Below are 13,556 nucleotides of genomic sequence, written 5' to 3'. Positions count from 1 at the left end.
TGTTCCATTTCTTTTTCTAAGAAAGGGTTATTTCAGTATTCTATTTCCCATTCTATTAATCTGGGCAATTTATATTTTTGTAAATATTCGTCTATTTAATTTAGTTAGTTTTATTGGCATATAGTTGGGCATGAGTTTTGCTGGGCTACACATGTTTATAGTAAGGATTTTTAGTTTGTTTTGTTGTTCAATGAAGGGAAATAAATGCAGGGCAGCAGGAGAGACAGATTATAAAGAAAAAAAATTTTAATATCTAATAGGTGGTTGGTGGTATGAGACTGAAGCTTAAGAGGGAGATAAAGATTCATCTGCATAGAGATGATAATCAAACTTGTGGAAGTTAAAAGAGATCACTGAGAAAATGTGTATAAAAGGAGAAGGTGGCCAAGGACAGCGCCAAAATTGGGGTGGGGGGGTGCCTAATGTGAATGAAGAATACAATGAACCAGAAAAGTTAACAGGGAAGTAGACAAGCATAAGAACAATGCATTAAAACCCAGACAGAAGAGAATATCTAGAAGGAGAAAACAGTAGCAGTGTCAAATGCTGCAAAGAATACAAAAAAGAAAGAGAACAGAGAAAAAGTCATAGTGTTTAGCAATTAAGAGACCATTTGGAACTTCAAAAAGAGATGAATGAAGAGGAAGTCAAACTGCAGAGGTCTGAGAGATTATCTGGGAAAGAGATGAGAGACAGGATGATAGTGTAAGAGCATAGTAGGATCTAGCAAGGGCTTTATAAGAATGGAGGATATGAACTAATGTAAAGTAAAGTAAGCAGAACCAGGAAAACAGTATACACAACAACAATACTGTAAGGATGATCAACTGCAAAAAGACTTAGCTTACTCCAATCAAGACAATTCCAGGGAGAGAACTGAAGTTCTGATTTCAGATTGAAGCATACTTCTAAACTTTGTTTCTTGCTGTGGGTGTATAAATACATACATGTATATGTCTTCTTTTGCAACACGGAAAATGTTTTGCATGACTTTACATGCATAATCTATATCATATTGCTTTGCCTTCTCAAGGGGTGGGAGGAAAGGGCAGAAGGAAGAATTGTGGAACTCAAAAAAAATTTTCAAATTAATGTTAAAAAATTTCACATGTAATTTAGATATATTTACAAAATAAAATATTAAAAAAATTAATGGAGGAGACAGGTATGTTTATAGGAAATAAGGAGAAAAATAACAGCAAAACTCAAGAGATAAAAGGGAATTGTGAGGGCAATCTGCTAGAAGGTGAGGGTATAAGGGTACATGTAGAGAGACAAGTCTTGGTAAGAAGGGCCTTTTCATGACACTGAATTAAAACATGAGATAGGGATATGTCAAGGGGTTTCAAAATGTAGAAGGAAAAAAAAAAGGACCTCAACATTGATGGCTTTTATTTTTTCAGTACCACACAATACAAGTTTACAAGGCAAACACCTTAGCTGAGAGGACAGGGGGTGGGGAACATGGGTTATTTGAGGAGAGCAAAGATGATTTGGAATAGCCCTCTTGGAAAGTAAGAATCAATTAAAGAGAAACAGAAAAAGGGATTGTCTTGCTGTAGGGATGGAGATGAACAAAAATGAAGATTAGGAAGTTTGGAAAAATGGAAAGTATGATGGGAACAAAGGACTCCTGGTTAATAGCTAATCAATCATTGGAGTGAAAGACAACAGGATCAAAGCTCACTGTAGGGAAGCAAATGGGTGTCATTACCTGGGGAATAGTTACAGAAGTTGTGGTTCATGAACGCAATGGAACATTATTGTACCAGATGAAACAAAAAAACTCAGAAACATATGGGAATTTTTTTTAAAAGAAAAAACTGTACATGATGACAGTATAAATGGGGGTAAAAAAGCTCTCAAACTACAAACATGGCATTATTATGACTAAGCATATTCCTAAAGAGATTTTTCAAAAACACACTTCCCTCTCTTCACTGGTCAAATGAGTCAGTCAGTGAACAAGCATTTATTAAGCACCTACTATGTGACACACTGTGTTAAGTGTGCTAAGAAGTGGGAATACAAAGAAAAGCAATATCATGGACCCCATCCTCAGAAAACTTAAGACCTAAAAAGGAGACGATGTGCAAGTAACTATGTAGCTCCGAAACAACCGGTATAAAGTTGAGGGAGGTACTAGAAATGCCAGGAACAACCTCTTACAGAAGGTGGGATTTAAACTGAATTTGATGAAGGTGGAAGGAAGGAAGAATATTCCAGGCAGGGGAGAGAGCAGTGAAAAGGACCTGAATCTGGAAACAGAGTGCCAATGCGTGCCAATGTGTAAGGAACAAGTTGGTCAGTGATCAAAAAGTATGGGAATGGAGTAAAGCTTAAGAAGGCAGAAAAAGAGGAAGGGGCCAGTCTACGAAGAGCTTTAAATGCCAGGCGGGATTTTATATTTGATCCTAAAGGCAATTCATCAGAATCTGAACAGCAGAGTGACATGGTCAGACCTCTACTTTAGGAAACTCTTGTGTCAGCTAAGTGGAAGATAAATTGAAGTGGATAGAGACCTGAGACAGAGAAACCAACCAAAAAGCTACAGCAATAGTTCAGGCATGAAATGTCAAGGGCCTGTACCAGAACGCTAGCTCTGTGAGTAGAAAAGGAATATTGTGAAGGCAGAAGTGACAAGAGTTGACAATAAATTGAATATGTAGGGTGAGTGTGAGTGAAGAATAGAAGATGACACACAGGTTGCAAACCTATGTGCCTGGAAGAGTGGTGGTATCCTCCAGAGTAACAGGAAAGTTGTGAAGCAGGGAACTTTTATGGAGAAAGATGAGTTCAAATTTGGACATGTTGAGTTTAAGATGTCTACAGGACAGCCTGGCTGAAATGTTCAAAAGACAAAAGACAATGGGAAACTAGAAATCAGTAGAGAGGTTAGAGCTACATATATGTGAACATCATCTACAAAAGGAAGAATTCAGCAAAAAGTATTCATCTACAAAAGGAAGTATTCAGTGATAAGGCTCCAAAATAAGTAGGAAAGAACAATTAGAAAGAACCAGTATACAACACTACTATCAATGAGAAAAGAGTAATCAATAGTGACAAGGGCTATAAAGAGGTCAACAAAGATGAAAGTTGAGAAAAAGGTATTGAATTTGCCATTTTTCCCCTTGGTATCTCTTGTGCCTAACACAACACCTCACACACAGTAGGCATTTAATAAATGACTATTAAATCGAATAAAAACAATAACTAAAGTATTTAAGAATCTAGGAGTATAACAACATCATATTGAATTAGGATGTCTTCTAGTTCAAATGCAAACTTCCCTGACTGAATAAAGTAGTGCTTCCTAACCTAGACCATATTCCAGAAAGGAAGATCTCAATTCTCAATCCCTGAGCATTTCACTGTTTATAGCAAGCAGGTGAAGAGGAACCTACAGTCAGAAGAGCACATAGCAGGTTCAAATTCTTGCCTTTCTCTCCAACTAACAAAAACTAAGGATACAGATGCCTTAGTACGATAATAAGCTTTGAGTTCCATTTGCAATATAAATTTAAAACATTACGAAATAGGGGGAGCTAGGTGATGCAATGGATAGAGCTATGGCCCTGGAGTCAGAAGGACGTGAGTTCAAATCTAACCTCAGACACTTACTAGCTGTTAGTCCCTGGGTAAGTCACTTAATCAACTGACCCCTCTTTAAAAAAAACAAAACATTATGAAATAAAAATGATTAGTGAAAGTGTTTGAATAAGTTATATTTAACATTTATTTTATGTCACTATGATGATTTTGAGTAAACTAAGTAAGACAATATATATCTCTGTTACTCAACAAGGTAACTCCATACTTCAAAGGAGCTGCAATTTCTTCAGTGTGACATTTCTTCAGAAAAACGATGATATAACATCCTAACAAAGAGAGCTAACCAAAATTGGAGTAAGTTTATATGCCCTCTGAGGTACAAACATTCTACACAGATGTGTAAGTGATACCTCACAGTCCAATGGAAATAATACTTTTTTAAGTTGAAAGAATAATGCTTTCAGAGATACCCAAAGACCTCTGACACTAGGTCAGGGAATCTATTACCCTGGAGAAACAAATAGAAGCTCTGCTACAACCTTTTGAAATCTGAGAATCTTTACTTAAAGCAGTCATTACAGTGAATTTCAGTCACTAATGGGTCTGAGAGGCAAAAGACCCAAGTTCTAGTCCCTTCTCTGCCCATACAGAGTTATGTGAGTATAATGAAAATGTATATCAAAAGCTCTGAGTTACTATTATCATTATTAATTCAATGCTGACACTACTTATGTCAACAGAGGGCCTGAATTTAATTCAATTCAATAAGCATTAATTAAGAGGCTACTATATTCAAGGCACTGAGCCAGGAAGGGAGTTACAAAAATAAAACAACAAAAATTCCAGTAGCTGCCCTCAAAAACTTCACATTTCATTGAGGGGATAATATTTAAACAGAAGGGAATTATAAAATGCTTACTATAGGAGTTAGCACAGGAACTAAGGGTTGAATGAAGGCACTTATTTTAAAAGGTGAGGGGCAGCTGGGTGGCACAGTGAATACAGCACCAGTCCTGGAGTCAGGAGGACCTGAGTTCAAATAAGACCTCAGACACATAACACTAGCCGTGTGACCTTGGGCAAGTCACTTAACCCCAACGGCCCTGCCCTCCCCCCCACAAAAAAAGGTGAGGGAAAGGAGGAAGTGCATTCTAGGCCATGGGGACATGGCTATGCAAAGACACTGAGACAAGATATGAAACTGCAAGTTCAAGGAAAAAGAAACAGTCTAATATGAGTGATGTGAAACAAGTCTGACAAGGCAGGTTAGAGGCTAACTAATGAAGAACTTTTAATGACAATAAGAATTGGTATATCCTAGAAGCAAGAGCAAAAACTGAAAACTGAGCAGTAAAGTGACATGATGAACCTGTGCTTTATAAAAATTATTTTGGCAGCAATCTGGAGGACTGGGGAGGAGAAAGAACTGATACAAGGGGTTCAATTTGTATACTGGTGATGAGGCTCCAAAATAAGTGTAAGCTCTAAAAAAAGGGTATAAACACAAAATACACTGTAGAGGCATAATTTACAAAGGATAGTATCTGATTGGTTAGGCAATGCTTATAGAGAATGAAGCTTCCAGAAAAAGGTATTGATAGATCACACATAGAACATCACACTCAGCACCAAATTTTAGGAATCACATTGGTAAGCTTGAGATCATTCACAGCAAGGAACTAGGGCAGTGCAAGGCCTTGAGTAAATGTCATGAGGAGTAGCTGAAAGGACCACAGATCTTTGGTTTTAAATAATAACTAAGGAAAGACCAGAATAGCTTTCTTCACAGATATATGAAAGGGTACCATATGGAAAAGGAATCAAACTTATTCTTCTTAGCCCCATAAGGAAGAACCAGGAGCAAAGGCTAGAAGTTACAAAGATGCAAATTTAGGCTTGATGAAACATCCTAATAAAGAGGTGACCAAAACTAGGATGGGTTTCTTTCAGAAATACTGGGTTCTCCCTTATTGGAAGTCTTCAGACAAAGGCTGGATAACCTCTTGTTGGATTGGTGATAAAGGGAATCCCTATTCAGGAACGGATTGAATTAGAGAGCTATTTAAATACTTTCCCAATGTCTGATAAAGGAAAGATTTCATTATTTCATTCAATCTTTAGCAGATTTCCAAAAAATAGGCATTAAAATTGTACTCAGAAATCATAAGACAAAAAGAATCAATTTCACAAAAAATATAAATCAGTTGTAGAAAAGGCATTCTATTATCAAAGAACACAGTCTTTTCAAAATCTAATTCTAATTATCCTAGCTGTATTGAGAAATTTCTATAGTTCTACTAAATTTACATTACATTATTAGCTACCGCTCAATGAAGGCATAAAATTTAACAGAAAATTACATTATATCCAAAGAGCAAAAAATTTCTTGAAAAGAATTTAACTTATCAAGGAAGATTTAGCATGTTATTATTAAGCTATAGGTTTTAGATAGTTTTGGAACCAGATCTATTGGAAACTCTTCCACCAACATAGATTAACAACTCTGATAACTCAATCTTAAAGAGTTATCTAAGGCACTAAGAAGTTAGGTATCTTGTCTATAATTACAGAATCAGTATATCACAGAAGTAGGAACTTAATTAGGTCTTCCTAACTCCAAGGTCAACCCTTTAACCACTATGATATGACGCCTTCCATTTTTTAAGTTACTACAAAAAATATGTACTATTTTCAAAAATTATATATATGGGACAGCTAGGTGGTGCAGCAAATACAGTATTTGTCCCCGAGTAAGGACGACCTGCCTCCAAAGCTGGCCTCGTACACTTGATACTTACTACCTATATGACCCTGAACAAGTCACTTAACCTTGATTACCTTGCTCCCTTCCCAAAAAATTATATTTTATGTGTATGCATGTATACACACACATATGTATTTTATGTAATGTGTATCATATGTAATTATATGTGTAACATAGAATTGTATGTGTGTGTCACACCTGCCCCCATAACTTAAAGACTGGGTAAAAACAGTTGCTTATGCAATAACACCAGAGACAACCAACTCCTGATTACAAAACCAAATAACCCAGTCAACACAGTTTAGGCATTAAAAACTTCACTAATGTTTTCCTAAGATGTACATATTAATATTATATTAAGTTAATATTTGTATCATATTGTAAACTGTTTATTTTATAAATAATAATGTATTAAGTAATTTTCTCTAAGCACAGATCTAACAACCATGTGACTCCCCTACTCAATCAATTCCAGTAGCTTCCTACTGGCTCTAGGACCAAATATAAACTCCACTTTCAAGCTTTTAAAACCCTACACACTCCAGATTCACTGTGCATTACTTCCCCCTCCCATGCTCTGTGACCAGCCATATTGGTCTTCTTTCTGTTCTCACACTCATCTGGCCTCCATACTTTTGCTATGGTCAGTCCCTAAAAATGGAATGCACTCTCCCCTTTCAGTCTCACAGATTCCTTTTCTCCCTTTAAGATGCAGATTAAGCACTAACTTCTTCAAGAAGCATTTCCAGATCCTCCCCCATCCACTAGTACCCTCCCTCTCAAAATACTTTGTATTTAACTATTTTGCATATTTTTATTTGATGTATATTTGTGCAGTGTATATGTACATATCTTTGTTGAATGCCCCACTACGTACATATACTGTCACTTCTACCCACTAAAATAGTTTATGTGAACATAAGGAACTATAAAGAATACATTAACATATAAATATAACCAACACTTCATTTGTATGTGAACTTCTATTAAGCATTAGAGTACAAAGTGCCCTTCCAGGGGCCATAAAATTAATCTACTGCATCTGAATATGAAAATTTTTTAAGTACCTGTCCCAGTCATCATCCCCAGTTCTTCTTCTCCAAGACCGTTCTGCACCAGGCTTATCAAACTGATCAAAGTCATCATCTGCAAAGAAGACTTCATTAAAAATAGTTCTTACTAGAATAAAACAGACATATATGCAAAAAAAATTCTAAAACAAATAATTAAGAATTCTATAAATCTACATAAAATTTATTATGAACTCTTCTCTTTTCAGTTGAATATGCCCAAATATAAGGATTTTTTTTTAAATTAATGGGCAATAATTAAGGCACCCAGTCTTATGAGAGGAAAACAATTCTTTATTAAGTACCACTGTGTATAAGGAAATGTCGGTAAGTGTAGGCAAAGACTAGAGAAAAGCATACTTTGTAAAGAAAAAGGTAGAAGAAAGAAAATCATAGGAAAATAACAAAGCACAATGAAAAGACCATTATGTTTAAGGTCATAAGACCCAGGTTTAAGCTCTAGCTTAACTAGTTATCAGTCATGTGACCTATTTTTTCTCTTCTGAGCCTCAATTTCCTAATCTATAAAATATGGTTAATAGTACTTATCCCACCTATCTCAGAGTTATTAGGAGGACCAAATGAGAATATATGGAGAGCATTTCTAAACTGTAAAACACTGTATAAAATCTAAACTATTTCTTCTTTTCTAAATAATAAATAAAACTTACATACTATCTATAGGACCTTTGTAATATTTATAATTTATAATCAAATTTTTAAAATACATCATTAAAAATTAATCCCCATTTATTCACTAAAAGCAAATATAATAGGAAATTTAAAAACCATACTGCTGGGAAAATAAAACGAAGTGCAAATTTTATGTAGGAAGACTAGCAGCAGACACCCTTCCCCAGGGGCCTTGGGTTAGTATAGCTAAGATAGGAATCAGACCAACAAATAAGAAAAAATACCTTGGGCTTGTCAATAATATGGAGTGAATTTGGAACAAGACACAATCAAGTCCTACACTTTCTCTTATTTCATAACACCAAAAAGACAAAGGAAGGAAAGAAAGAGAAAGGGAAGGAGGGAGAGAAGACGGAAGGAAACAAGCACTGATCAAGTGTCTAGTATGTGCAGGCTGCTTTACCAATATTATTTCATTTGATCCTCACAACAAATACAGGAAGTTGGTGCCATTGTCCCCATTTTTTACAGATGAAGAAACTGAGTGAAAGAGAAGTTAAATGATTTGCCCAATGTCACACAGCTAGTGTCTGAGGCCACATTTGAATTTGAGTCTTCCTGAATCCAGGTCCAGCATTCAATCCACTGCACTAGTTTAGCTGGATTAAGTAACTAGAAGCTATTGATGAAAGGTGCTCAAGAACAGCAAAATTTAGTTTGGCCTCAATAGGAGAGAAACTAGAAGGAAAAGTAACAGCCACAGAATAATAATGATAACAATATTATCTGTAAGACTGTTCTTGAGTGTATCTTATTTTCAATATGCACATTATTACCAAGATCTTGCTTACTAAATCTTAATCTTTCCCTGCTGTGTCTACTTGTTTTTTTTCTGCTGATTACAAACATACCCAAGAAGCAAAACAAAGGGTGGAATCAAAATTGGGAGCTTTTCCCACCATCCCACACTGGTTCACTTCATTTCTACTCCAGAAGCAACTTCTTCATCCTCAACTCTTGACTCGCAGCTATGTTAGACTGGCCACAAAAGACAAATGTTTTCTAGAATTCTATTTCCACCCAACAAAATGAAAATGAACACACACACACACACACACACGTTATTTGTAAGTGAAAATCAAGCTTACAAGAAATCCCAAAGTGACATTCATTCATTCAATCAGAGCACTAAGACCTGACTCCTGCTTGTTCTTTTTATACTTAAAGAAAATTACATAGCCTAAAAAGACACAAAACAATGCCATGAAGTCTTTGTTGTTCAAGTGTCACATAGTCATTGAAACTGGATAAACTGAATTTTAAAAGATAGCCATATTTCTCTCCTTTCAGTCATTTCGACAAAGAAAACTTTCCCTCTCAACCATAAAAAAAAAAACAAACTATTCCAACATATTCAAATTGTCTTTGAAGGTAGAATGGAAACAAGAGGTAATGTGAGATTCTTCTGAATTCAAATTGGTGACCATCCAATCCATTGGAGCCTTAAATCTTTATAGCTATACTTTGACAGTATACTGAAGGGACCAAAAGTAACAAGGTTTCTTTCTTTCTTTCAAAAGGTTTTGGAAAATCCTCCTAGTATGACCTGCTTTTAGAATTTTGTTTAAAGGGTGTACAATCATACTAAGGGTGAATATGCTTGGATCACATACTCAAAAGAATAGTTCATAAGAATTCCTCAACCTGATCCTACCTGGGGCTTCTACAACACAGGTGTTTCTGTTTGGCCAGTCTTGTTTTTACTGTTTCAGCAAAACAAAACTCTATCTAACCACGGCATTCAAACCCCTTCAGTGAACAAAATTCAAAAATCCAGTTCTATAGTGTCTTTTTCCAAATTAAGCATCATCTAAAGTATCTTTTAAAAAAAAGATTCAGTCTAAGTATCTAACATTTCTCCTTCCAATCTATATGCATGCTTCCTTGTATGTCTATCCCTGTTCATTTTTCCCCAGTCCATTCTTTTTCCTCTGCCTTTTAGATCTATATGTCATAGATTTTCCAGGAGTGCACAAGGACACTGCTTAACCACACTGGCAATCAAGATTAAAGAGACTGCTGACCTCTGAGCTAAATGGGGGTTCTAAGGATGAAAGAAAGAGCTGGCTTTGAAAGGAGGGAAAATAGAAAAGAAAACCACCAAGAATTACAATCAATATAACTGCCAAGACAAAGGTCATCGAGGATGTAGCAAAGGATCCAAACAGCAAGTGCATGTGACTAAATTACTTAAAGATGAACTGTTTTCACTTTTAGAAAAAGAAAAAGGTGACTGGGAGAGGATAGGAGTAGGGTTTAGATTCTGACGGAAACATTAAAATCTCCAAAATGTTGCAAAAATAGGTCAAAAATACAAAGGCATAAAAAGAGTGGCTGACAGTGTTAAATTTAGCTCTGACAAGGGTAAAAGTTAGAGAAAATAGCCACTAAAAACAAAGTACTAGATACATTTTGCAATGCTAATATCAGGGGATAAGAAACAGCCAAATTATAGGCATTAGCAGGCACTCATCATATATTTTATATATGTTCATACACATACACACATCTAAAGAGAGAGAATTTGATCTGCCAAACATCTCACTGAATTCATGATATAAAGCACGCACATTGTATAGGATACTAATGTACTATAGAGATATATAATCTGTGAATTCTAGACAGGATTTCAAGGAGGGTTTTCTAGGATTGTAAGAGGTTGAACTGGATTTTACCGAATAGGTTATAAATATATAGAATTCATAATCCCAAATAATATATCAACTTTAAAAAATCTTCAAGAAAAGTTTAGATAAATTGATAGGCAAGAGGAGGAGGGGGCAACTGTGGTTCCACAGGTTTGGAGAACTCCTGGTACAACTTTAAGGTAAAGAAATTAATGAAAATTGGAACTATTTGCTAAATGCCACACAAGAAGGCTCTACTTCTAGCCTAGCCTACCACAGCCATCACTGAGGGGGGGAGCAACCCTTGTGAAGAAGGGGCTAGCCATCACTGCCACCACTATCACTGCTAACCAGGAAAGTCCATGAGCCCTGTGGGTAATAGCGCCCCTGAGACTACCAGTCCTTCTAGTCCTGCCCATGCAGCCATCATCTTGGTGAGCAAACTTTATGAAGAAAATACCACATAGAAGCTGCCTCTAAAGATGCAAGAGCACCATCCTTCTTTCCCTCAACTACCAAAATGACAGATAAACCAAAAATAGAAGTTCTCACCACTAAAGTCCTTTCCTAGGCAACATCAAATGATTCAACATCAAAAACTGATATGATTTTATCACTGGAAATGACATTAAACAAGGTGCATTCCTCTTTTGCTGCTACACACCAAAATCACGGGACCTCTCCATCTGAATTGTTGTCTAAGTGTTGTCTCCTCCATTTGAATGTGAACTTGGGAACACACTGTCTTGCTTTTCTGGTTTGTGCCCCCCAGTAGTTAGCAGTTTTGCATGTACTAAGTAAATAACTTTTTTTCCATGCATTCCCATAAAAAATATTTCTTGGTAATACTGTATGACACAAAATACTTCACAAGAATAATCATTTATGTTCAATTCAACAAATATTTCAGCTAATCAATGGTGCCATTTCATCTCTTTCATTAGTATGGTATAGTGGAAAGAAAACTGAATTTGGAGTCAAAGTATATGTGTTCAAATCCCAGTTCTACTTCTCACTAATTATGTAACCCTGGACTGGTCACTTACTCTCTCAGGGCTTTAGTTTCCTCATTTATAAAATAACAATATTGAAATAGATTGTCTCTATCATCAACAAAGATCAATGGACTTTCCTGCCACTCAACCATGAAGAGATTAAGTCTCCAGATTGAAGCTATTGCTATACCACTACTTCAAATCCCTTAACTACCTAAAACTCCAGAAGTTAGAAGTAAAGTTGAATGTCATCTAATAAAAATTCTTCATTCTACAGGCAAGGAACCCAAATCTCTCTTCATGCACTATAGATGAAAATAGGTTGAAGACATTATTAAGTGTACTAACGTTACCATTTAAATTGAATTTTCTGAGTCAAGGAAAAAAACTGCAGAAAAGATCTCTTTATCATGTTACTAAAAAACATACTTCTCCTGTCAGCCTCCAGAACCACCTCCAAAAAAACAAGGATTGCCTAGACAAAATCTACCTTAAATATATATTTTCTGGAATGTCACCTTGTTAATTTGATGGGTTCTTTATATAAATCATTAACAATGACACTCTTTCTAAAGACCCTAGCAGCTCATTTAAAAAATTTCTTAGAGATGAGTGCATTCATTCAACAATTAAGCGCCTGCTATGTGGTACTGAGGATAATGGCCCCAAAATGGAACATTCCCAGCCCTTAAGGAGTTTAAAGTCCAATGGGGAGGTAGAGGGAGGAGATGGGAGGGTTTAAAATATGGAAAAAAGCAATATATACAAAGTGATTTGGGTGATGGAATTAACAATCAGAGGAATGAGGAAAAGCCACAAGAAGAGGCACTTGAACTACGCTCCTTCTCTGAAGGAACCAAGAGATTGTTAAGAACCAGAGATAAGGAGGGAAAAGAATTCAGGGATGAAAAGCAGTCTGTGAAAACACACAGAGAAAAGAGATAAAATATGAATGGGAGATATCAAGTAGTTTGGCTGAAACATAGAGCCTGTTAACTGGAGTAATGTGTAGTAAGTGAAGAAAATGTGTAACTGGAGGCAGTGAAAGATTCCAAACAAAGGAGTTTGTACTTAGCCTAGAGTCAATAGAGAGTCACTGGAGCTTTTTAAGAAAGGGCATCTGTATAGTTAATGGACTAGAGAGACTAGAAGCAGGCAGGTCTGTAGGTTCCTGCAAGAGTCCAGGTAAAGGGGCAGCTAGGTGGCGCAGTAAATAGAGCACCAGCCCTGGAGTCAGGAGAACCTGAGTTCAAATGCAGCCTCAGACACTTGACATGCTAGCTGTGTGACCTTGGGCAAGTCACTTAACCCCAACTGCCTTGCCTTCTCCCCTCAAAAAAAAAAATTCAGGTTAAAAAGTTACAAGAAACATAATTAGGGAAAAGGTTATAAACAGAGAAAAGTAAACTCACTTTTGAAATTTAAGGGAGGCAAGTAGGATTACAGAAAGGAAGAATTATCTGTGTAAATATCACAAGTCCAGTATAATGTAAGCTCCATAGGGGAAGGAACAATTTCCTTTCTGTCTATATTGCCAGCACTCAGTACAGTGCTTTGCACAAAGGGGGCAACATATAAATATTTGTTAAATTGAACTAGCAGTTAAGCACCACTCAATTACCCCAGATCCTGGATATTAGATAATTTGTGGATGCTCACAGTACAAATAGTAACTTCCCTTAAATAGTTTTGCTAATAAAGTGAGTATTATTACAGGTTCCTAATCTGAAGTTTACAGGCAAATTTCAAGGTGTGTTATACCCAAAATGAATGCTTTAAGAGGAGTATTAAACTAGATCATAATTGAGATTCCTTCAAACACTAGGATTATGCTATTCAACTATAAAATTGC

The 13,556-nt window shown here is 36.1% G+C and overlaps 1 protein-coding gene and 1 long non-coding RNA gene across 9 annotated transcripts in view; both read right to left on the bottom strand.

The window, feature by feature from the left end:
* LOC138158349 (uncharacterized) overlaps nucleotides 1-13,556 on the bottom strand; it is a 1,179,890-nt gene that overhangs the window by 1,029,477 nt on the left and 136,857 nt on the right. The window lies entirely within an intron of this gene.
* RBM33 (RNA binding motif protein 33) overlaps nucleotides 1-13,556 on the bottom strand; it is a 173,129-nt gene that overhangs the window by 146,659 nt on the left and 12,914 nt on the right. For all 8 annotated transcript variants that reach the window (XM_069084477.1, XM_069084429.1, XM_069084437.1 and 5 more), the window contains exon 2: nucleotides 7,387-7,465. In XM_069084477.1, the coding sequence (XP_068940578.1) occupies nucleotides 7,387-7,465 (79 nt within the window). The remainder of the gene's footprint in view (nucleotides 1-7,386; nucleotides 7,466-13,556) is intronic.

Source organism: Petaurus breviceps, unplaced genomic scaffold, assembly GCF_028583685.1.
Source record: "Petaurus breviceps papuanus isolate PSGF00001 unplaced genomic scaffold, PetGlider_PUasm1.0 115, whole genome shotgun sequence".
Taxonomy (NCBI): domain Eukaryota; kingdom Metazoa; phylum Chordata; class Mammalia; order Diprotodontia; family Petauridae; genus Petaurus; species Petaurus breviceps.
Note: the sequence above shows the minus strand (reverse complement) of the source record. Positions and strands in the feature narration are given on the sequence as shown.